Source organism: Bidens hawaiensis, unplaced genomic scaffold, assembly GCF_021521415.1.
Source record: "Bidens hawaiensis isolate Kalapana, Puna unplaced genomic scaffold, B.hawaiensis_p1.1 tig00026193_1, whole genome shotgun sequence".
Lineage (NCBI taxonomy): Eukaryota > Viridiplantae > Streptophyta > Magnoliopsida > Asterales > Asteraceae > Bidens > Bidens hawaiensis.
Genome location: NW_027494213.1, coordinates 38,699 through 65,093, shown reverse-complemented (window position 1 = coordinate 65,093; position 26,395 = coordinate 38,699). Strand labels below are relative to the sequence as shown.

Genomic DNA, 26,395 nt, shown 5'->3' with positions numbered 1-26,395 from the left:
GCAGTTTACTCTTAAATAACTAACCAGTTAAAAGAAATACAAAAATGGCCAAAAATAAAAAGTTGTGTGTCAGAAAACTTACTGTGACATCATACTGTTCTTTCCACCATCTTCCTTTCTTTTCATGGCATTAGACCCTGAGATATATTCAGATTAATTATTATAACCTTATAATAAATCATTAGACAAAATATCTATATAAAAAAACTACAAAAAAAATATTAAAAAAATTTACTGTTTCTTTTTAAGTATATGCTAGTAGCACTATCCCCTGATGATGACGACGATGATGGATTTCTTGACGGCGTTCGTGTGCTGGAATCTGAATTTACAGTTGCATTATCATCAGCAGAACTTTTGTCACTGTCATAATCTCCAAATATTTTTGCAGGTGTTTTCAACCAATTGTGCACAACAGGTAAAATTTTCTTCACGGGCCCCACAACCGACTGCTGTTTGTTGTTCTTCTGATGGTGAAAAGATATGCGAAAACTTTGTGAGCTTGAACTCGATTCAGCATCAATGTTTCTTGTCGTTTTTGGACTTGTTACAACTTTGTTGTTTTTATTTTTTGAAGTTATTTTCTTTGGTTTCTTTGTGTCTTTCTGGTTGTCAATAGAAGCAGTATTATTCGGTTGGTGGCCAGGGGCGAAATAGTCCATAAAGTTTATTTCATGAGATCCAGCTTTATTCTGGGAGGTATCTTCCGGATCATGATGGTGATCGAAACTTTGACTTTTATTTATTTCCAACTCAGCTTCAGTAGATTGAAGCTTACTTAACCGATTTTGCGGGCCCGTCAGTAAAGATTTATTATTCTTCTTCGCCTTTCCGACTAATCGTTCATTTGTTGAAATTATTTTCTCACCATCATTCCTGGAATCATCTTTTGCTTTCTTCTTCGGTTTCTTTGTGTCTTTCCGATTGTCAATAGATGCAGTTTTATTCAGTTGGTCACCAGGGGCAAAATGGTCCACGAAGTTAAGTTCACGAGATTCGTCATTTGTGATATCAACTTCATCATTAACCTTAGAAACCTCAGCTACAGTCACATTCTTGGAGGTATCTTCCAAATGATCACCATGGTCAATACTTTGACTTTTCTTTGACTCTAACTCAACTTCAGTAGATTGAAGCTTACTTAACTGATCTTGTGGGCCCGTTAGCGACTTCTTCTCCTCCTCATCTCCCACTTTATTATCACCCTTTGAAACTTCAGGTACAGTCACATTCTTGGAGATGTCTTCATGGTCAATGCTTTGACTTTTCTTCGATTCTAACTCAACTTCAGCAGATTGATGCTTACTTAAGCGATCTTGTGGACCCTCCTTAACATTATCAGAAATCTCAACTTTAACACGCTTTGTTATCGACTCATCCTCGTTTCTTGATACAGATTTTTTGGTTTTCTTTTTCCTTGTGTTTTTCTTTACGACATCCGTCTTCTCATTCTCCTTTTCTGTTTTAATATCATCAATGTCTTCTACCTTTACTTCAATTAATTTATTCTAGGTTCTTAACAATTCAACATCATGGTTCATCAATATATCATCATTTCTAGCACACTCATCCACTGATGTTGCAACATCATCGGGTTGCTTCACAACCGCCTCGTGAATTTTCAAACCAGTCTCCTCAACATCTTTTTTCCTTCTTCTACTTCTATCTTTTAAATTGTTTTTTGAATTTTCCTCCATATTTTCCACGCGCGTCCGATTTCTACGACTCTTAGTCGGTTCTGAAACTTCCATCTTCACAATCATTTCATCGTTTTTCTTAACATCATCTACTAATGTTGTCTCCAAAACTTCATTTTTGACAACTAAATTCTCATCTAAAATTGGATCAAGAACTGTTGAAGTAACATCACCTACAGGATTATCATCAACACGCGTCTGTGTCACTAGTGTTTCATTTTTTATTTTCGCAGCAGACTTCTTGACCCTTTTTCTCCTCTCGGAAAGCTTCACTTCAGGTTCCTGTTTCAGTGAGAATTCACCGTCTTTCTCGTGTTTATCAATCTGGTCACCTCGTAAATCCTGACCGTTGAATCCCACGTCTTGTCGTGACGAGTCAATAGCATCCGTGTTTATGTTATGAAGTTCTTTGATTAAAGATGCAGAAGAAACTTCCTTTTTAGCGGCTTTATGTTTGGCAGAACGTTTGGAACCACGTTTCAGAGAAGCCACAACAGTTAATACAGCAGCATCAGGTTCATAATCAGATGTCCCTATATGAATTTCAGATTAATGTCAAAAATCAAAAAAACATAAAAATTTAAATACAAGCTTGAATATAACCTAACGAACATAAATAAATGTAAACGAACAAACATATAAGAACGTTCACGAACATAGATGAATCAACCAGACATGTGTTCATGTTCATTCAGTTTAGTTAAACGAACTTCCCGTCGAACGGTTCACTAAATACAGGTTAAAAAATACTTTGATTACTTACTTGTTAATGAAGCAGGTATTTCATTCTCCATAACTGCCTTTTGAACCGATTCATTTCCGTTCTCTTTCTCACACACTCCATGCTCAATATTCGTTTCCGCTACCATTGCCACATCAGCAACAGTTTCTCTTCCAGCATCTTCAAGACTTAAAGGAACAGCAGCAGCTACTTGATCAAAACTTTTTTCACCAACCACACCGTTATCTTTTGACTTAAGTTCAAAAGTATTCTCATTGTTCATGCTAACTCCCCTGTCTTTTACATTATCATCGACATTTGTTAAAACTATTTTTTCTTCTGAAGCTTTTACATTGCTTTTTACGCTTTGAGTCTTCCTTTTTTTCTTCGCAGGAAGTCCACACTCTGACGGGTCGTTTAGTAAATTCTCGTCACTCACATCACGCGTTCGTTTCTTGGAATTCAAATCCTTACTGATAGCCAACGGTTTATCACCAGATAACTTATCTTCCTCAAGGCTTTTTGAAGCATCTTTACACGAATCACCATTGACGTTAGAAACAATCTGATTTTCAAATGGTAAAATTTTTTGTGTTACACAAGGTAAGGCTAATTCATTCTCAACCTTATGTTTATCAACATGAAGAATATTATTATCTTGCTCTACACTAGAAGCATCTGCAGACACAAACCAGTTTCCTTTTTTCGTCCCAAACGCACTCTTAACAGGCATAGAGTCTGATAAGTGATATAAGATTCCTCTTCGTTTAACCTGCCACATTAATATAGTTAAAGGTACACGAAAAGAAAAAAAAAAGATGATATTTTTAACCAATAATATAGAATGTATATACCTTTAAACTATGGACTATTATATTTCCAATAGCAGGAAAACACTGGAGATGCTCTGCCATTATTTTCTCTGCAAAAAGAAACCACAGTGATATTTTAGAAAATGTAATAGCGGATGCTTACTTCAAAACTATTACGGCTGTAGACGAATGTTTGTAAACTGTTTGGCAGAAGTCCGTTTTTTTAATAAATGAACGAACATTAACAAAGAATTTCGTTCGATTAACGAAATGATGGCAAACGTTCAGTTCGTTTACAACCCTAAAATAGCACACATATAATCTAATTTGATATAATGCCACAGTTAGGCATTACAAATGCAAAATCCATTACTAGTTCCTTTAACCAGTGAAGGAATTCAACCTATTCAATAATTGTTTCTCGAAAATGTTAGATCCATATACATTCTTAGGCTACGCTAAAAAAACCTTATATAGCGATATACATATCAAACTACATTCACGAACACAATTGAATGAACACAGCCTCTGTTACTTAATCAAACGAACATTAACAAAGTTGCGCTAAACAATCACCAAACACAAACAAACAAGCATTAATTAACATAAACGAACACATTATCGTTCACAGACACAATTGAACAAACACGGCCTCTGTTTGTGTCAGTTCATTTACTTAATCAAACGAACATAAACAAACTTCCTACCAAACAGTTCACAAAGCATAAACAAAGAAAACATTAACAAACATAAAGGAACACATTATCGAACGTCCACAAACACAATTGAGCAAGCACGGCCTCTGTCCGTGTTCGTTCCTTTACTAAATCAAACGAGCGTGAACAAACTTTCTACCAAACAGTTCAGGAAACATAAACAAGCAAACATTAATGAACGTAAACGAACATATTATAAAACATTCACACACACAACTAAACAAACAAGGCATCTGTTCAGGTTCATACATTTGCTTAATCAAGCAAACACAAACGAACCTCCTCCGAACAACTCACAAACATAAAGTCATAAACAAACATAAACGAACGTAAACAAACACATTATCGAACGTCCACAAACACAATCGAAGAAACACGGCCACTGTTCATGCTCGTTCATTTACTTAATCAAACAAACATAAACAAACTTCCCACCGAACAACCCACGAACATAAACAAACAAACATCGACGAACATAAATGAACGTGAACGAACACATTATCGAATGTTCACAAACACAACTAAACATTAACGAACATAAACAAACACATTAAATAAATTAATATAAACTTTTAGTTTAAGCGCTAAAAACTAAAGTGGAAATGAACATATTAATGAATATATCAAACGACGACGTATATTAATAATATCAATTAATTAGTGATACATACATAATAATACATATATATATATATATATATATATATATATATAACTATATAAGAATATTATTATTACTTTTGAAATCGGATACAGTATGAGAACAGGAAACTGTGGTAGCAAAACGAGTATCGAGGCTGGTGGCGATGAAGACGGCGGTCGGATTGGCATCTCCGTCGTTTTTTTCCGGCAGCCGGAGCCATAGTTTCCGGCTTATTGTATTAATATTAATATTTGGCTGCTCAATTTTGTAACTGACTGTTTGTAGGGTTTTAAAAGGGTTGGTTTCCCACTTAATAGAAAAAGATATTTGAAAAATGGTTATTATTATTATTATTATCATCGTCATTTGTTTGGACTGAACGGGTTTTATTTTACTATATTGTTGTGTTTTTGAGCGAGTGTATACCGGTGTTGGTTTAGGTAAGAGTAAGATTGTACATGTTAGCAAGTCGAGCTGGAAATTAAACGAGGAAGCTTAGTTATGCTTGAGCTCGGTTTTGAAGTTAAACGAGTTTAAGATCGAGCTATGAGACGGGTTGGGCGTGGGACGAGTTTGGGTCGGTTACAGAAATGAGTCAGCTCGGTTCATGTTGTTTCAAATCAAGGTTTTTTAGCTGGTTTTATTCAAGTTTTTTTATCGAGCGAGTCACGAGCTGTGAGCTTTTTGAACAGCCATAGGTGAGAGTTTTACCCGAGATCGAAAGACGATTGTATCACGATGTGGTGGATTTAACCAAAAGTCTATTTGGAGGATTCATTACCCGTTCAAAAGGAAAAAAACATAAATAAATATTTTTATATATAAACAAAGGGTTAATTTCGGTCTTAGCAATTCATTTTGTTTCGGTTTTTTATATCGGTTCGTGTTAGTTTCGGCTTTTACATATTTCATTTAAATTTGAGATTGGAAATTTTTGACCTAGAGAATTTTGCACAAAGTAACGTATTTATTAAATTTTTATAAAATATATTTAAAAGAAAAAACCTATAAAACAGTTTGGCTCTGTTTCTTTTGGTTTTTATAGCACATAAGATCAAAACCGAACCTTAAGTTATGATTTTTACAAAAACATAAAATCAAATTGTCGTTTATATTTCTATTTGATTTTTTCACTTTTGGATCGGTTTTCTACTTCATGCATCTGGTTATTCATATTTATTTGTATTTAATTAAATAATTATTTATTATGTTTTCTCTTTTTTTTTTCAAATCACAAAACAATATATGAAATAAATAGTAATCCATATATAGAAAGAAAGAATGACTATCCAATCTATATATTTACATTCTTAATAATTAATTATATCATCCGATTTTGAAACCAGTAAAACGACTGAAATAGTAGTACGCCTCAGTGAAACATTCGGAGTCACGGAGAGTGAATGATCACCCAAATCTTCAATAATAGTAAGCAATATATAATGCACACCACCTATTTGGTAAAATTTAAAGTAATTAACAATCAACCATTTTTAAACAAATCAATGTTAACCTTTTATTCTTCCTAAAAGCAAGAAACTAACTCCTTTAAAAAGAATACAAGATTTCATCATATAAAGATTTTAGATTTAAATTTATAAATTCTCGAACAATGACGAAATCCAGACGCGTCTCTCTCCCTCTCGTCGCTTTCAATTCTTTACCCTACATTTGCAAATAGAAAACCTCCGGAAAATAATTCAAATCAAACGCCAGAGGACCCAAAACAAAAGGATCCACCGCCACAGGAACCAGAGAAAAAGGGTCCGGCTGACCCACCGTCGCAGGACCCTGAGCAAAAGGGTCCCACAGATCCACCACCATTGCCCAAACACAACCTACCACAAAACCCGAAACTAAGCCCGCCACCACTCCCGAAACACAACCTACCACAAAACCCGAAACTAACCTCTCCTAGCCTGATACTAACCCCACCGCCAGACGAACTACAGCCACCGACACAATTCCATAACCGATTCAAAGGCCATTTCACAGCGGTCTACGCTTTCGGAGACTCGTACACCGACACCGGAAACGCTCAATACATGGGTAGTCTCACCCCATCATTCTCGGGCTCTTTAAGCTCGCCCTACGGCTCGACCACGTTCGGTAAAAGCTCCAACCGGTTAAGTGACGGTCGGTTGGTTATCGATTACATAACCGACTACCTTGGTTTACCAATCTTATCACCTTACCAATCCACCACGGCTAACTTCACGTTTGGTGTGAACTTCGCTATAGCCGGAGCTACGGCTCTAGGCAACGACCTTTTGTCGAAGCTGGCTCGAGCTTTTTTATGGAAGGGTACGCCCATTGGAGTTATGACTCAGTTGGATTGGTACAAAAAGTTTCAAACGGAACATTTATGTAAAGGGTTGGATCAAAAAGCATGCGCGGATAAACATAAAACCGCTTTGTTTTGGATCGGAGAAATCGGGATCAACGATTACTCGCGTGCGGTTGGATCGGCAATCCAACTTCCCTTGATAGCCAAGTCAGCGGTCGCGCATACGATGGAACTCGTGAAGGTATGCATTGGAATAATGTTCCTACAAAAAATGTTTCACTAAAGTTGTTCGACTTTCATTAGGTGTTCCAATCATATATAACTATTTTATAAAACTTTTTAAATAATAAGCGAGTTAAATGAAACATAAATGAATCTTGGTTATTATTTAGTGATTATTTTTCTTTTTTCCTATTTTAACTAAAACTTAACAATTATGAAACTTGACTATGATTATTATTTAGTGGATCATATTTCAAGTTATTTGAAAAGAAAAATAATATGCAAGTATGTTTTATACGCTGGCCTGCAAACGAACTGAACGAATCCGAATATTTAATCGAACACATATTTTGTGTTCGTGTTTGTTTATTTAAAAAAATGAACATGTTCGTGTTTGTTTATGTTCGTTTGTTTAAAATCTAAACAAACATTTCACGAACATAAATGAACATAATTGGATAAAGATAAACAAACCTAAATTAACATATATAAACAAATGTAAACGAGCACGAACAAATATGAACAAACATATATGAACACACTTAAATGAACACAATGAACAAATATAGAACACCTAAGTAGATAACTCTTCCAGATAATATTTAATTATATGCTATTAATAAGTAAACAAACATAAATAAATGGACGTAAATAAACGAACGCTCACGAACATAAATGAACAAACGAAACATGTGTTCATGTTCGTTCATTTAATTAAACGAACTTCCCGTCAAACAGTTCACGAACGCTTCACTGAACGTTCAGTTCGCCTATTTAATATTTATATGTCTCACTTATAAAGTCATATAGGATCAGAATAACTAATGAAAGTTGAGCGACTTTTGTGAAACATTTGGGAAACTTTCAGACAATGTTTAATTATTTACTATTAATATGTAAACAAACATAAATAAACGAACATAAAATATAAATTAACGAACAAAACACGTGTTCATGTTCGTTCATTTAATTAAACGAACAAAATTTTTTTGTTCGTGTTCGTCTATTAACTAAACGAACTTCACGGGGAACAGCTCACGATCGTTTCACTGAACGTTCAATTCATTTTTACAGGCGTATTTAATACGTCTCACTTATAAAGTTATATAGGATCGGATTAACTAATGAAAGTTGAGCGACTTTATTTGGTTACTACTATTTAAAACTAAACATATCTTGCAACACAGACAGTAATACAAAACGGTGCGAAGCACGTAGTCGTTCAAGGTTTACCGCCTGTCGGTTGTCTTCCACTCGACATCTCGGTGACACCATTAAACATCCGTGACAAATCGGGCTGTTCAGCAATCGTGAACGGTGCAGTAATGATCCACAACCAGATCCTGCAAGCCAAACTAGACATGTACCGGAAATCACATCCGGACGTTACAATCATATACGCGGATTCTTGGAAAGCGTACTACACGATCGTTAACGACCCGAAAAAATACAAAATCCAAGAAACTCATAAAACTTGTTGCGGGTACGGCATCAAGCCCGAAGACATGAACTTTAATATTCAGTCGTTGTGTGGGTCGTCGGGTACTTCAATATGCGATGACCAGAGTTTATACATCAGTTGGGACGGAATTCATCCGACCGAATCTATGAACTCTCACATGACAGATCAGTTTATTAATAAAGGGTGTTGTCATCCTCCGTTTGACGAGATCACGAAAAACAAAAAAAGCCCGTCATAGCCTAGCCCGGACCGGGCCATATTGGGCCGGGCCAGGCCCGGCCGAATAGTTGCACAGTACAAAGATGTAGAGTAAAATAGCATTAAAAAGTTTGTATTTATTTATGTTAACAATTTGGAAGAAATATAATTAAAACCGACCGCTATTTACATTTTATAAGGGTGGGCTTTTTGTGGTGTTTTGACCATTTTGCCCTCAAATGGTGTTTACATTTTTTAAGGGTCGGCTTTTTTGTGGTGTTTTGACCATTTTGCCCTCAAATGGTGTTAGTCATCCACCATTTGAAGAGATCACAAAAAACAAAAAAAAACCGTCATAGCCCGTACCGGACCGGCCCAATATGGCCCAGCCCGGCCCAACCCGACCCGGACCGAACAGTTGCACAGTACAAAGATATAGAGTAAAATAGCATTGAACAAGTTTGTATTTATTTCTGTTAACAATTTGGAAGAAATATACACTTGCAATTAAAACCGACCGCTATTTACATTTTTTCAGGGTCGGCTTTTTTGTGGTGTTTTGACCATTTTGCCCTCTATACATCAAACTCTCTAGTTTGTTGAAATTATATTAAATACTCGTAAAACATGAAGAAAAAGGCGTCCGAAGAATCTTTAGGGAGATTATTGATGTATAAATAGAAACGAACCAAATCTTCTTTTGAAACAAGATCCGCGTCGATGACTTCATCGTTGCACGTGAGAACCCATAAATCTCGTGACTTTACTCTCTTAATATTTCCCCGACAAAACGGGCATGATGCTGACCTCGAGTTCCTGCAAATTTGGAAAGATATTTAAATGATGAACGTGGTGTTGTAGTGTTGTACTATAAAAACTCGAACGGAGCCGAGCTTAAATAAGTTGATTATTGAGGCTCAATCAAAATAACGATCTTAAACAAGCCTTTTATTTATACAATTTTTATTTAATTCATAATATCGAGCTCGATCAAAATCACAATCTTAAACGAGCCTTTTATTTATACAATTTTTATTTAATTCATTTAATACGCATTTATTATATAAAATTATTATTATACTTAAATTATGATAAAGATAATTAAATAATATGTATTACATTATATACAAAAATTATAATTATACATATATGTAAAAAGTAATTGGAAAAATGTACAAATTAAATAATTAATATATGAGCCGAGCCTGAGCATGAAAAATGACGCATGAGCCGGGCTCGAGCTTTTAAAGTAGAGCTCTAAATGAGCCGAGCTCGATCATAAATGAGCTCGGCTTGGCTCGTTTACACCCCTATCAATGATGCATGATGTTATGTTACTTATGTATAATAATATTACCAGTCGCGGTAGCAGTTGATGCACATTGCGTGGCAGCAATTAGGCAAGACGATTTTGGTGCAAGGTTCTAAGCAAATCCCACATTCATCTTCTCGTTCCAAATCAATATTCGTGAACTTTTCGTCTTTGTCTAGTTTTTTCGGGCCCGATATCTGCATTTCTGTTCTTTCTTCTTTAGGCCCGTTATCGAGCTCCACCAAGTCATAATGTAGCCTTCTAAGAGAAGGTAGTATGACGGCTGCTCGTATTTAATTTAAACAAAGTAGTTAGCACAAACACATTTTTTCGGTCAAATAAAAAAAAATTAAGATTTGTTGAGTTTATTATGTCTATAAAAAGCAGTATTATTCCAATAAGAATCTAAATTTTTGAATACGATGATATACGATGTTGAGTTGACCCGCAAACACTTTTTTTGGTCAAGACAAATTTTATTTAATTATGACTAAAATGCAATCTTATTACAACATTAATTTAAATCTTTAGACATTAAGACGGTTTGCTTTATAAACACTTTCTGGCCAACTTATAGCCTGTTTGACCATGGTCAAACCATTTTCTATTTGGCCCATAGAGATAGAATTACTAACCATAAAAGTCGTTCACAGTTGCCTTCCGTGCATGTCTAGAAATCTTCGGTCTCCCATCAGTATATACCTATATAAGGCAAGGCATTTGCTTATTTGACAAATTATATATGAATATAACTTCTTCAAAAAAACGGCAACTTTTTTGCGTTATAAGGTGCTGCGCTCACATAACTAGTAAAACGGGATTCAGTCGAAAACCAACCTTGTAAACAATAACATGGAAAAGATTTAAGTATCTAGGCAGGAGACACGCGCAAGAAGAATCTATCCATTGTAACAAGAACATAATTAAAGGTGTCAATGAATCTTGTACCAGTTTCATTTGAAACCGCGCGCCATCTTTGGCTCTAGGAATTGCAGCAGCCCTGCAAATTAAAGAAGTACCAGAAAAAATAATCAGAATATTAAATAAAAATTTAGAAAAAATTAAAATTTTGACATTGGTTTATGTCATTTTCCTGCATTTCTTGGTCCCGCTTAAGATAACCGATTAAACTTCCTTTTTGACCGAACATTCAGTGGCGAAGCTTGGACTAAGACAACCGGGGGGGGGGGGGGGGGGGATCATACTTGTCATTTCATTGTAAACTAACATTGTTCTACCATAAAATCAGAAATACAAAAAAAAAAAAAAAAAAAGATGCTGTATTTTGAAAAGGCTAACATTGATGGAAAGAGAAAGAGTCGGTCAAAAAACCATCTTATGTATCGAATCTACAACAATAAGTATAATTGTCTATGTGATTCTCGCATATATACAGGGGTCGTTCAATACATAACCAATTTTTGCTTTAACTGAGAGATACATAAGGAGGGCTCGGTCTTTCTAAGTCCCATTATACATATTAAGTTATTAACAATACTTAGCTATGAAAAGTCAAAAGTCAAAGTTGAACCAAGAACAACATAGGAGTTCAACAGCTTGGACTCAAAATTTCAAACCTTATTTAATAAAAACAATAAGCAGCAATTTCAGTAGGCCAACAAAAATTCAAAATTTCCACATGAATTTATAACAAGTAACCAACATTAGCATCTTGATAAGAACCAAATCCCAAAAAAATCATTTTTATTTTTTTTCATTTTCATCATCTTTTTCTGCAAGATTCATCTTCTTATTAAAACCCCATGGAAAAAATAAAAACTTTATGCTAAAAGATAAAAAAAAACTCAAAAATTTAACTTAAACCAAACTCTCAAAAATCAAATTATTTGTTTTTCATCGTCCTTTTCTGCAAGATTCATCTTATTTAAACCACATGAAAAAAAAATCAACACTTGATTTCAAACCAGAAGATCAAAAAAAGCTAAAAAATTAAACTTAACCCAAACCCTTTAAAAACCAAGTTATTCAATTTTCATTTTCTTATTAAAAACCCATGAAAAAAAAATCAAAACTTGATCAAAAAAGCTAAAAGATTTAACTTAAACCAAACCCACAAAAATTAACTTATTTGATTTTCATCTTCTCATCAAAACCCATGAAATAAAAAACAAAACTTGATCAAAAAAGCTAAAAAAAATTAGCTTAACCAACCCCACAAAAATTAACTTATTTAATTTTCATCTTCAAACTAAAACCAATGAAAAAAAAATTATAAGCTAAATTTTTTAACTTAAACCAAACCCACAAAATTAACTCATGAAATAAAAAAAAATCAAAACTTGATCAAAAAAGCTAATAAATAATTACCTTAACCAAACCCACAAAAATTAACTCATTTGATCTTCATCTTTTAATTAAAACCCATTAAATTAAAAAAAGTCAAAACTTGATCAAAAAAGCTTAAAAAATGTAACTTAAACCAAACCCACAAAAATTAACTTATTTTATTTTCATCTTTTAATTAAAACCCCATGAAAAAAAAAATCAAAACTTGATAAAAAAATAAAAAAAAAAACTAAAAATTTTAACTCAAACCAAACCCACAAAAATTAATTTATTTAATTTTTCATCTTTTAATTAAAACCCATGAAAAAAAATCGAAAACTTGGAAAAAAAAAACTAAAACTTTAAACTTACAAAGCATTAGCATGTTGTATATCAGCTTCAATAACCTTCAAAGAGTCTTCATAAGAAGACCTTCCAAGTGGGTAATACGTCATCATCTCCATCTTTTGCAACAATTTATTTATTTAATTTGATAGATGAAAATGGTGATAAAAGTGTGGAAGAAAAGGTAGAGAAAGAAGGGTTCTTATCCTTTGCTTTGTTTGATATGTTGTTGATGATAAAAGTATAATATTATTATTATTATTATTTGGGGGTCAAATTGAAAATTGAAGACTTGAAAATGAGGTTAGGTGGTGTTGGTTGGGGATTGGGTTTGTTAAAAAGATTCTTAATCTTTAAATGTTTATTATTATTATTATTATTATTATTATTATTATTACATTTAGGTTTTATTTATGCAATTAGAGGAAGAGAAAATTTGGGCTGAAGATTAAAGCAGAGATGAGCGTTTTCGGTAGCGGTGTTGATTGATATCGGTATCGCCGTATTGGTACCGAATTTGGTATTGTTAGTGTCAAGTTTTGAGTTCTTTCAGTACTGGTATGGTACGGTACTATACTGGTATTTCTCGAATTTACGAAATGCCGCTACATAATCTGAATCGAACATTTCGTACCTGATACCGGTACCAAATATATTAAAATTTTGAGATCGGGATTTTGGGATCGGTACCAATACCGTCCTGAGCTCATCCATAGATCGCAAGGTCTTAAGTTCGAATAATATTTCAGGTGCGTAGAACAAAAGATGATGGGCACGGGCTAACCGACGTTGTCTACGGTCGCTGACGTACATGGCATATTTTGTCATTGGGTTATCTAGGGTAGCCGGACCTTTTATTTGTTGTTAATTAAAAAAATAAAACTTATTATATAAATTGAAAAATTATTATTACAAAAATCCTATACAGGGTAAAAAAAACTAAATTGGTCCACATTATCGGAGACACGAATAACGAATTTAAAAAAAATCATGTTATTTTTTATGTATCGATTGTATTTGTAGATGAAAGTAAAACTACAGGTTAAATCGTGTTTAAGTAAACACTAGTTAACTCATGATTAGTGATCAATTGAAATGTTTCCATTTCGAAAATATGAGTTGGCATAAAAGTTGGATGTTACAAATTCAATTTAAAAAATATGAGCATAAAATGAGTGAAATCCAATAAATTAAAATTAAACACAAAAAATGAGAGAAATTTAATTATTTTCATTGATTATTAGTTAGTTAAAACTGGTTATTTAATTTAATAACTATTGGATATTAGATTCTTTAATAATTTAGCACCTAACCAAGTGGTTCATCTTGTATTTATATCAACCAAATCAAACGGGTTTTAACACAACAATAAATAAAAATAATACAAGAATCTTGTGAGTTTTTTTTATATTGTAATACATAAAAATAAATAGCATCTAAAAGTCTAAAGAATCGGTTGGTGTATTTGGGTGACCTATTTTTTTATTCAATTTTTAATGATTAAAAATAAGAATACAAGTCACCAAATTATCCAAACCATAAATAATGCAATCATATTTGGCATGCACCTTTTTTTTAATATGATTACTTTGCTTATAATACATTAGCAATTTTTTAGTTAATTATTGGTTTGATTTGTTAAGTTGTTTATAACTTTTTTTAATACTAAATAAAATATTCAATTACAATAGAATGGTAGGTAAGCAGACAATAAATTGTGTCGCTATCCATTTTTAAATACTTGTTTAAACAACTAACATAATTATATTTATGGATATAAAAATTTGTGCATATAAAACTAGACAACGAGAAACCTTCGAAGGATCCACACTAGAAGGTAGTAAATCATTAAATCCAAATTACAATAGTTTTTTTTTTATTTATGTATTTTTGAAAATTACGTGTTTAATGCAAACTTTATTTATCTAATCTTATTTGTTAGTAAAGTATATATAGTGAAGAGGTATGTACCCGCCTCAACATCGAGCGGGGCGGGTCAACCCATAAGATATATACAAGACATTAGAAATCAAAGATATTATCAAGGCACAAAGCCAAAACTTATGCTCAAGCATCACATGCTTGCACATATCACATATGCTCAAGCATCACATATGCTCACGCATCACATGTGCTCATGCATCACATATGCTCGCGCGTTTCACATGCTCACGCATCATATATGCTTATGCATATCACATCGTGCGTGGCGCATCCGCGCGCGGCGCATATCATATGCTCGCGCATCATACATGCCCACCCATATCACAGTTGCGCATGGCGCAGCTGCGCGTGGGGCATCCGCGCGTGACGATACTGGAATGATAGCTGTTATTATAAGAGAACTCAATCAAAGGCAGGTGTGAATCCCAATTACCTCCAAAATCAAGAACACAAGATCGGAGCATATCCTCAAGAGTTTGAATAGTTCGCTCAGACTGACCGTCAGTCTGAGGATGATATGCCGTACTCATGTCCAAGCGAGTTCCTAGCGCAGATTGGAGAGATTTCCAAAAGCGAGATATAAAACGGCCATCGCGATCGGATATGATGCTCAAAGGAGTACCATGGCGGCAGACAATTTCCTTGACATAAAGCTGCGCGAGCTGCTCAACACGGTAGTTTTCACGAATGGGCAGAAAGTGAGCAGACTTAGTCAATCGATCCACTATTACCCAAATGCTATCATGTTTGCTTGCTGTCAAAGGTAACTTGGTAATAAAGTCCATCGCTACACATTCCCATTTCCACGTAGGAATTTCAGGTTGTTCGAGCAAACCAGATGGGCGTTGGTGTTCAGCTTTTACTTTAGAACAAGTCAGACATCTAGCTACGAACACAGCAATATCCTTTTTCATACCGGCCACCAATAAGTAATGCGCAAATCCTTGTACATCTTATCAGCGCCAGGATGAACGGAATATCGAGATTTGTGCGCTTCACTCAGGATATCAGCGCGAAGATTCTCATCAAAGGGAATCCAGATGCGATTGAGATAGCAGAGAATTCCACTCAGATTAGGGACAAAATGTGCTTCCGCGCCACACGCTAACTCGGCGCGAAGATTACCATTACTGATGGATGCGCGCTGCGCGTCACGAATACGCGATTCAAGGTTGCTTTGAATCGGCGCGAAGTGAAGCTGGGTGCGCGGCAAGATACAGTTGAGTTGGCAGGGTTTTCGGCTGAGCGCATCGGCTACCACATTAGCCTTACCAGGATGATACCGGATCTCACAATCGTAATCGCTGATGAGTTCGTTCCATCGGCGTTGCCTCATGTTAAGTTCCTTTTGATCAAAGATATGCTGAAGGCTTTTATGGTCAGTGTAGAGGATACACTTAGTACCATAAAGGTAGTGTCTCCAGATCTTCAAGGCAAAAACAACTGCACCAAGTTCGAGGTCGTGAGTTGTATAATTCTTTTCATGAACCTTAAGTTGCCTTGATGCGTAAGCGATAACCTTGCCTCGTTGCATAAGAACACAACCGAGACCTTGGTTGGATGCATCGCAATACACGACAAAATCATCATTACCCTCAGGTAGCGCAAGAACAGGAGCTTCACACAACAATCGCTTGAGCGTTAGAAAGGCTTCTTCTTGCTTCGAGCCCCAAATATACGGTTTACCTTTGTGCGTCAGAGCTGTTAAAGGCAAAGCGATCTTCGAGAAGTTCGAAATGAAACGCCGGTAGTAACCAGCTAAGCCCAGAAAGGAACGGATCTCAGAAGGAGAGGATGGCGTAATCCAGTTCTTGATTGCTTCAATCTTGGATGGGTCGACATGAATACCCATCTTGTTTACAACATGACCAAGAAACTGTACTTCATCAGACCAGAATTCACACTTGGAAAGCTTAGCATAGAGTTGCTCGGTTCGAAGCTTTTGCAACACCAATCGGAGATGTTGCTCATGCTCGGCCTTGGTCTTAGAATACACCAGAACATCATCGATAAACACGATCACGAATTTATCCAAGAAAGGCCTACACACCCGATTCATTAGATCCATGAAAACGGCGGGTGCGTTGGTTAGACCGAAGGACATGACCAAGAATTCAAAATGGCCATAACGAGTTCGAAAAGCAGTTTTCGGAACATCTTCATCGCGGATGCGCAACTGGTGATAACCAGAGCGGAGATCAATCTTGGAAAAACAAGAGGCACCTTGGAGTTGATCAAAGAGGTCGTCAATACGCGGTAAGGGATACCGGTTTTTAATGGTGAGTTTGTTCAACTCGCGGTAATCTATACACATGCGAAACGATCCATCTTTCTTTTTAACGAACAACACCGGAGCACCCCAGGGCGAAGAGCTAGGGCGGATGAATCCTTTAGCAGTCAACTCTTGAAGTTGGCTTGCCAATTCTTGCATCTCAGCGGGCGCAAGACGGTAAGGAGATTTAGCTACGGGGGAAGCACCAGGGACAAGATCAACACGAAACTCGACTTCACGAGCGGGAGGGATACCAGGAAGATCATCAGGAAAAACTTCAGGGAAATCACGCACAACAGGGATATCGCGAAGCTTCTTTTCTTCAGCAGGTTTAACCACATGAGCTAAGAATGCAATACACCTCTTCCGCATGAGTCTTTGGGCTTCGGCGCAAGACATAAGTTTAAGACCACTGGAGGGTTTTTCGCCGTAAATACGAAGATCACCATTTTCTCGAGGTATGCGAATCATCTTCTTGGCGCAAATAACTTCGGCGCGATTATGCGAGAGCCAGTCCATACCAATGATAACATCAAAGCTTCCAAGAGGCATAGGGATGAGGTCGATCAGAAAATCGTTTTCGTTAAGGTTAAGCGTGCAATCTTTAATCACCGAGTTAATTAAAACAGTTTCACCGTTAGCCAATTCAACTGAAAAATCTTCTTTTAAGTTATCGCGCGGTCGCGCAAGCTTCTGCTCGAAGGCGCGAGAGATAAAACTTCGATCGGCGCCAGTATCAAAAAGTATAGAAGCATAAAATCCGTTAAGCAAAAATGTACCATTAACTACGTCATTATTCGCTTGCGCTTGGTGCGCGGTTATGTTAAAAGCTCGTCCACGCGTCACTTGGTTTGAAATCTGGTTCACCGGATTCGCTTGTGTAATCTGAACTTGTAGCCTTGGGCACGCGTTCCGGAAATGACTGGGATCACCGCAGTTAAAGCACGATCTGGGTCGTGGGTTTTGGTAGGTTAGTTGTGGATTCTGCGGGTAGACTGGTGGTGTTTGCGCAATTGGGTTGGCGGGAAGGACTCTACAGTTCTCAGCAGTGTGACCAGTACGGCCACATCGGGTACAAAGTCGACACGGGGTTTGGGTTGGGTGGTGAAATCTACAGGTTGGGCAAAAGGGATGGTTTCCTGTGTAAGGTTTCTTAGTTGGCGGGGCAGGGAGTGCTGGATTGGTTAAGGCATAGTTGTGGACTACAGGAGGTGTTGGGTAGGCTGACAGAGGGTTAGGCGCGTAAACTGGGGGTTGGTAGATGGGTTGCTGGACAATGGGCGTGTTGGTAAGCGCATAGGCCTTGCGCCTGCGCTTGAGGTTGTTACGGTTTGAGGGTTCAGGTTTGGTTTCTGTTGGTTCAGGGGCAGTCTTGGTGAGTTTGGTCTTCTCAGTTCCCCGCAGGAACAGGGTTCCTGCTCTGACATGGTTGTCGCTGAGCACAGCGGCCAACTCAATGGCGTCAGAGAGGGTAACTGGGTTTCTGGCCCATACAGAATCTTGAATTTCCATGGGGAGACCCCCAAGGAATTTCTCTATGGCTCGGCGTGAAGGGGTAACAAGGTGAGGGACCAGTAAGCTTAGCTCGTGGAAACGCGTCGCGTACTCGCGCGCTTCTCCACTGTATTGCTTCAGGTTCCAAAATTCTTCCTCCAGGCGCTTAACTTCGTTGGGAGGGCAGAATTCTCGCGCAAGAATTTCCTTGAATTCCTCCCATGTCATGCTAGAAGCAGCCTCTGCGCCACGCGCATGAGCTACTCCATTCCACCATGTAAGCGCTCTGGATTCCAGGACACTGGAAGCATATAGGGTTCGTCTGTCTGAGGGGCATTGGGTGTGGAGGAAAGCGTTTTCTATTTTCTCAAGCCACTGGAGCATCACGGTGGCTCCTTCAAGACCTGTGAACTTTGGAGGGTTACCCGCGTTAAAGGATTTAATGTTGTAACCAGAGGTGTTGGTATTGTTTTGGCTCAAGGCTTGGGCTATCGCGGCGGCCATTTCCTGGGAACGTTGCTGTCTACGCATGCGCGAGGCTTCTCTTCTCTGAAATCGGCGAGATAGCGGAGGCATTCTATAAAAATTTTTAATTTTAGTTAATATCTTGGTTTTAGCGCAAAGTTTTAATCTTATAAAGCTTTGTTTCACGGGGTTAGATGCTATCAAAAGTTAAAAGTAAAATGAATGACCCTAATTGCAGACTTAATAAAGGTAACAAATTCGAATCAGAAATCGACAATTCATGTATCACCATGACTTTCCGAATTCCCAATTTAAAATATACGAGTAAACGAGTATTGGAGGTTGACGATTCATGTATCACCATGACTTTTCAAGTCTCCAACCTCAGAACATAATCGTAAATGGAAATTGAAAATCAACTATTCATGTATCACCATGACTTTTCGGATTTTCAAATCCCACAAACGAATATGTAAGTAAAATCAATAAAAATCGAAATTCAACAAAAATCGAAATATCGCGAAATAAAACATAAAATCATATACTGCGCAAGCGCGAGCATATTCATAAATAACGAGTAATTAACAATAAGCGCGCAAACATGAGATTTCTCTCATGCGCGAGAAGGGACTCTTAGGTATTCTAGGCCGTTACGTCTAACCACCTATCCTAAAGTCAACGAGCTCTGATACCAATCTGTAACACCCCGACCAAAGGCGGATTATACATCGGGGCGCCACATATTGTTTCATTACTCGTGACACTATTGGGTGTCATTATTTAATAAATACATTCATTCGCGCACGCGCAGGGTAAAAGTAGATAACATAAATCATCATAAATCAATATATTATAAATCATAATATTCGAACAGCAATAACTTGTCTTGATACATTTTAATCTAGGTCCAAAATAAAGAAAAGTTCCTATGTGTCCACAAGCTCCAAAACAGCTACTGCAAACCTGAACATGTGTTAAAATAAACGTCAAACACTTGCGTGTTGGTGAGAAATCAAGTTTAATACAATACATAGATAACAATAAAATCTGCGCGCAACATGTGTATGTCTGGTTTTCAACAAGGGTGTAATCTGATCGGGACCAACTCTAAGATTCATAAGACTGCCAGTGCTCACAATTGAGCTCACAAACAAGACTAACTGTGCATGTGTAAACAAAAGAGAAAATCATAAACGATAGTTCTCCCGTGTTCATCTAATGGTACCATGAAAACTGCGGAATAGACCGACAAGACGGTTAATGATCCACACATACAAATAAACAGCCAAGTCTACGTCCTCAACACATGGGATACTGCGCGACTAAAGTTCATAAACAAGTTTAAGACTCTAAGTTTGTATGAACACATGAACATCCCAAAACATCAAAAGCAAAAAGGGATTAGGTACGAGATTACTCACTTGATAAACGATGCGGTGTAAGATAAAGCAAGAACCAACTTTAAACAAGCACAAGTTAACCTATAATTAAGATTATTGTTTTAATGATTTGTTTCAAGTCTTGATTATAAGTTAGCATAATTAATAAGTAAATTTTTATATATAATATATATTACCGGAAAAGCAGGGCAGAACAGGGAGGAAGACGGAGGCAAGAGAGGGAGGCGGCAGAGAGCAAGGAAAACAGGAGAGAGTAAGTGTAGTGTGTGAAGTGTTTAAGAAAATAGTACTATATATAGGCAAACCCTAGGGGACACAAACCCTAGAAAAAGGGGAAAAGATCTCAAAAAGTAAAAGAAAAGATATCAACAGTAAAAAGTTCTGAAAAGCAAAGATATCAAAAGATATGGTAGCAGGGAAAAAGAGAAAAAGGCTGACAGGATTCAGAAAAAGGCATGGGAGAGGACAGATAAAGTACTGGTCAAGCATGGCAAAAGCAGATTCTCAAAAGATTATGTCAGTCACTTTTTCTGTCAACCAATGGGGTTGGTGCGCATGCTGCGCCGAAAGTAACTTTTCAGACATAAAGCAGATTAGGTCAACAGCTCAAAAGATAGACAACTCAAAAGCAACGGCTAGCTTAAACAGAAGAAAACTCGAAGGATTCAGCGCGAGAAGGCTAAGGCGCGAAGGCAGACACAGAAGGTCAAGAGAGCGCGAGCGCGAAGGCAGACAGAACTAACCTTAACGCGTCGCGGAAAGAACTACATTTCTAAGCGTGCCGCGGGAAGAGTCACATTTCTTAGCGCGCCGCGGGAGGAACTAAAATTCCTAGCGCGCCGCGGGAAGAACTATAATTCTTCGCGCGTCGAGGGATGAACTACGATTCTTAGCACGCTGCGAGAAGAACTACAAATCCTTAGCGCGTCGCGGGAAGAACTTCCGTCCTTCGCGCACTGCGAGAAGAATTACAATTCTTAACGCGCTGCGAGAAGAGTTCGTCTCGCGTATCGCTGAAACAGGTGGTCTTTACGCAGGATTCCTTGTAAGGAGTCTGGCGCGTGGAGCTGCGCAGACAACCTTAGGCGGGAAGGAACAAAGGACAAGCAAAGAGTTAGAAGAAAAAGAGGGAAACAAGGCGTAAGGGCGGGACGGCGACAAGAGGGAAAAGAAGGCGGAAAGAGAGAAGGAGAGGGACGGGACGGCGGAAAGAAAGAGAGAGAAAGAGGCGGGAAGGAAAAGTATATTATTATTATTAAAAATAAAGTAAGTATAAATAAATATTAAATCATAAAAGAAAGAGATCGGGTCAGAGAAACGGGTACCTGGGTCGGGTCGGATCGGGGCAGATGTCACAGTCTCCCCTACTTTAAGAAATTTCGTCCCGAAATTTATCTCGAAGTAGGTTGCGCAGAGAACAGGTGCGGGTACTTGATCTTCATTTGATCTTCCCTTTCCCATGTAAACTCGGCTCCGCGCTTGGACTCCCAGCGAACTTTCACGATAGGGATACGACTGCGCTTGGTTTGCTTAACCTCGCGATCCATAATCTCAACAGGCTTCTCAACGAAATGCATAGATTCATCAACTTGAACTTCATCAAGTGGGATGTGAAGGTTCTCGTCAGCTAAACACTTCTTAAGATTGGATACATGGAACGTTGGATGCACATTACTGAGCGCGGGCGGCAGGTCAAGTCTGTAGGCAACTTTTCCCACACGCGCGAGAATCTTAAATGGTCCAACATATCGAGGAGCAAGCTTACCCTTCTTCCCAAAGCGGACAACACCTTTCCAAGGCGACACTTTGAGGAGAACAAGATCACCAACTTGAAATTCGAGAGGCTTTCGCCTGCGATCTGCGTAACTCTTCTGTCGGCTTCTGGCAGTCAGCAGATGATCACGGATCTTGGCGATTTTATCGGTTGTCTCTTGAACAAGTTCGGGTCCTGTGATTTGAGTTTCACCCACTTCGCTCCAACAGATCGGGGAGCGGCACTTACGACCGTAAAGTGCTTCAAATGGGGCCATACCGATACTGGAATGATAGCTGTTATTATAAGAGAACTCAATCAAAGGCAGGTGTGAATCCCAATTACCTCCAAAATCAAGAACACAAGATCGGAGCATATCCTCAAGAGTTTGAATAGTTCGCTCAGACTGACCGTCAGTCTGAGGATGATATGCCGTACTCATGTCCAAGCGAGTTCCTAGCGCAGATTGGAGAGATTTCCAAAAGCGAGATATAAAACGGCCATCGCGATCGGATATGATGCTCAAAGGAGTACCATGGCGGCAGACAATTTCCTTGACATAAAGCTGCGCGAGCTGCTCAACACGGTAGTTTTCACGAATGGGCAGAAAGTGAGCAGACTTAGTCAATCGATCCACTATTACCCAAATGCTATCATGTTTGCTTGCTGTCAAAGGTAACTTGGTAATAAAGTCCATCGCTACACATTCCCATTTCCACGTAGGAATTTCAGGTTGTTCGAGCAAACCAGATGGGCGTTGGTGTTCAGCTTTTACTTTAGAACAAGTCAGACATCTAGCTACGAACACAGCAATATCCTTTTTCATACCGGGCCACCAATAAGTAATGCGCAAATCCTTGTACATCTTATCAGCGCCAGGATGAACGGAATATCGAGATTTGTGCGCTTCACTCAGGATATCAGCGCGAAGATTCTCATCAAAGGGAATCCAGATGCGATTGAGATAGCAGAGAATTCCACTCAGATTAGGGACAAAATGTGCTTCCGCGCCACACGCTAACTCGGCGCGAAGATTACCATTACTGATGGATGCGCGCTGCGCGTCACGAATACGCGATTCAAGGTTGCTTTGAATCGGCGCGAAGTGAAGCTGGGTGCGCGGCAAGATACAGTTGAGTTGGCAGGGTTTTCGGCTGAGCGCATCGGCTACCACATTAGCCTTACCAGGATGATACCGGATCTCACAATCGTAATCGCTGATGAGTTCGTTCCATCGGCGTTGCCTCATGTTAAGTTCCTTTTGATCAAAGATATGCTGAAGGCTTTTATGGTCAGTGTAGAGGATACACTTAGTACCATAAAGGTAGTGTCTCCAGATCTTCAAGGCAAAAACAACTGCACCAAGTTCGAGGTCGTGAGTTGTATAATTCTTTTCATGAACCTTAAGTTGCCTTGATGCGTAAGCGATAACCTTGCCTCGTTGCATAAGAACACAACCGAGACCTTGGTTGGATGCATCGCAATACACGACAAAATCATCATTACCCTCAGGTAGCGCAAGAACAGGAGCTTCACACAACAATCGCTTGAGCGTTAGAAAGGCTTCTTCTTGCTTCGAGCCCCAAATATACGGTTTACCTTTGTGCGTCAGAGCTGTTAAAGGCAAAGCGATCTTCGAGAAGTTCGAAATGAAACGCCGGTAGTAACCAGCTAAGCCCAGAAAGGAACGGATCTCAGAAGGAGAGGATGGCGTAATCCAGTTCTTGATTGCTTCAATCTTGGATGGGTCGACATGAATACCCATCTTGTTTACAACATGACCAAGAAACTGTACTTCATCAGACCAGAATTCACACTTGGAAAGCTTAGCATAGAGTTGCTCGGTTCGAAGCTTTTGCAACACCAATCGGAGATGTTGCTCATGCTCGGCCTTGGTCTTAGAATACACCAGAACATCATCGATAAACACGATCACGAATTTATCCAAGAAAGGCCTACACACCCGATTCATTAGATCCATGAAAACGGCGGGTGCGTTGGTTAGACCGAAGGACATGACCAAGAATTCAAAATGGCCATAACGAGTTCGAAAAGCAGTTTTCGGAACATCTTCATCGCGGATGCGCAACTGGTGATAACCAGAGCGGAGATCAATCTTGGAAAAACAAGAGGCACCTTGGAGTTGATCAAAGAGGTCGTCAATACGCGGTAAGGGATACCGGTTTTTAATGGTGAGTTTGTTCAACTCGCGGTAATCTATACACATGCGAAACGATCCATCTTTCTTTTTAACGAACAACACCGGAGCACCCCAGGGCGAAGAGCTAGGGCGGATGAATCCTTTAGCAGTCAACTCTTGAAGTTGGCTTGCCAATTCTTGCATCTCAGCGGGCGCAAGACGGTAAGGAGATTTAGCTACGGGGGAAGCACCAGGGACAAGATCAACACGAAACTCGACTTCACGAGCGGGAGGGATACCAGGAAGATCATCAGGAAAAACTTCAGGGAAATCACGCACAACAGGGATATCGCGAAGCTTCTTTTCTTCAGCAGGTTTAACCACATGAGCTAAGAATGCAATACACCTCTTCCGCATGAGTCTTTGGGCTTCGGCGCAAGACATAAGTTTAAGACCACTGGAGGGTTTTTCGCCGTAAATACGAAGATCACCATTTTCTCGAGGTATGCGAATCATCTTCTTGGCGCAAATAACTTCGGCGCGATTATGCGAGAGCCAGTCCATACCAATGATAACATCAAAGCTTCCAAGAGGCATAGGGATGAGGTCGATCAGAAAATCGTTTTCGTTAAGGTTAAGCGTGCAATCTTTAATCACCGAGTTAATTAAAACAGTTTCACCGTTAGCCAATTCAACTGAAAAATCTTCTTTTAAGTTATCGCGCGGTCGCGCAAGCTTCTGCTCGAAGGCGCGAGAGATAAAACTTCGATCGGCGCCAGTATCAAAAAGTATAGAAGCATAAAATCCGTTAAGCAAAAATGTACCATTAACTACGTCATTATTCGCTTGCGCTTGGTGCGCGGTTATGTTAAAAGCTCGTCCACGCGTCACTTGGTTTGAAATCTGGTTCACCGGATTCGCTTGTGTAATCTGAACTTGTAGCCTTGGGCACGCGTTCCGGAAATGACTGGGATCACCGCAGTTAAAGCACGATCTGGGTCGTGGGTTTTGGTAGGTTAGTTGTGGATTCTGCGGGTAGACTGGTGGTGTTTGCGCAATTGGGTTGGCGGGAAGGACTCTACAGTTCTCAGCAGTGTGACCAGTACGGCCACATCGGGTACAAAGTCGACACGGGGTTTGGGTTGGGTGGTGAAATCTACAGGTTGGGCAAAAGGGATGGTTTCCTGTGTAAGGTTTCTTAGTTGGCGGGGCAGGGAGTGCTGGATTGGTTAAGGCATAGTTGTGGACTACAGGAGGTGTTGGGTAGGCTGACAGAGGGTTAGGCGCGTAAACTGGGGGTTGGTAGATGGGTTGCTGGACAATGGGCGTGTTGGTAAGCGCATAGGCCTTGCGCCTGCGCTTGAGGTTGTTACGGTTTGAGGGTTCAGGTTTGGTTTCTGTTGGTTCAGGGGCAGTCTTGGTGAGTTTGGTCTTCTCAGTTCCCCGCAGGAACAGGGTTCCTGCTCTGACATGGTTGTCGCTGAGCACAGCGGCCAACTCAATGGCGTCAGAGAGGGTAACTGGGTTTCTGGCCCATACAGAATCTTGAATTTCCATGGGGAGACCCCCAAGGAATTTCTCTATGGCTCGGCGTGAAGGGGTAACAAGGTGAGGGACCAGTAAGCTTAGCTCGTGGAAACGCGTCGCGTACTCGCGCGCTTCTCCACTGTATTGCTTCAGGTTCCAAAATTCTTCCTCCAGGCGCTTAACTTCGTTGGGAGGGCAGAATTCTCGCGCAAGAATTTCCTTGAATTCCTCCCATGTCATGCTAGAAGCAGCCTCTGCGCCACGCGCATGAGCTACTCCATTCCACCATGTAAGCGCTCTGGATTCCAGGACACTGGAAGCATATAGGGTTCGTCTGTCTGAGGGGCATTGGGTGTGGAGGAAAGCGTTTTCTATTTTCTCAAGCCACTGGAGCATCACGGTGGCTCCTTCAAGACCTGTGAACTTTGGAGGGTTACCCGCGTTAAAGGATTTAATGTTGTAACCAGAGGTGTTGGTATTGTTTTGGCTCAAGGCTTGGGCTATCGCGGCGGCCATTTCCTGGGAACGTTGCTGTCTACGCATGCGCGAGGCTTCTCTTCTCTGAAATCGGCGAGATAGCGGAGGCATTCTATAAAAATTTTTAATTTTAGTTAATATCTTGGTTTTAGCGCAAAGTTTTAATCTTATAAAGCTTTGTTTCACGGGGTTAGATGCTATCAAAAGTTAAAAGTAAAATGA

At 38.9% G+C, this 26,395-nt stretch overlaps 3 protein-coding genes and 1 pseudogene across 3 annotated transcripts in view; 2 read left to right on the top strand and 2 right to left on the bottom strand.

The window, feature by feature from the left end:
- LOC143573067 (AP-1 complex subunit mu-2-like) overlaps nt 1–26,395 on the top strand; it is a 54,896-nt gene that overhangs the window by 20,415 nt on the left and 8,086 nt on the right. The window lies entirely within an intron of this gene.
- LOC143573065 (uncharacterized) lies at nt 1,502–4,932 on the bottom strand. The gene is made up of 4 exons (XM_077058042.1): nt 4,685–4,932; nt 3,273–3,340; nt 2,461–3,190; nt 1,502–2,230 (listed from the first exon to the last, which is right to left on the bottom strand). The coding sequence occupies exons 2-4, from the start codon at nt 3,330–3,332 to the stop codon at nt 1,509–1,511; spliced, it is 1,512 nt and encodes a 503-aa protein (XP_076914157.1). The 5' UTR covers nt 3,333–3,340; nt 4,685–4,932; the 3' UTR covers nt 1,502–1,508.
- On the top strand, nt 8,424–8,798 carry LOC143573060 (GDSL esterase/lipase At3g48460 pseudogene; annotated as a pseudogene).
- On the bottom strand, nt 9,174–12,918 carry LOC143573064 (E3 ubiquitin-protein ligase AIRP2-like). Its single transcript, XM_077058041.1, has 5 exons — nt 12,729–12,918; nt 10,908–11,070; nt 10,706–10,772; nt 10,116–10,353; nt 9,174–9,574 (listed from the first exon to the last, which is right to left on the bottom strand). Exons 1-5 carry the CDS (start codon nt 12,818–12,820, stop codon nt 9,364–9,366), a joined length of 771 nt encoding a protein of 256 aa, XP_076914156.1. The 5' UTR covers nt 12,821–12,918; the 3' UTR covers nt 9,174–9,363.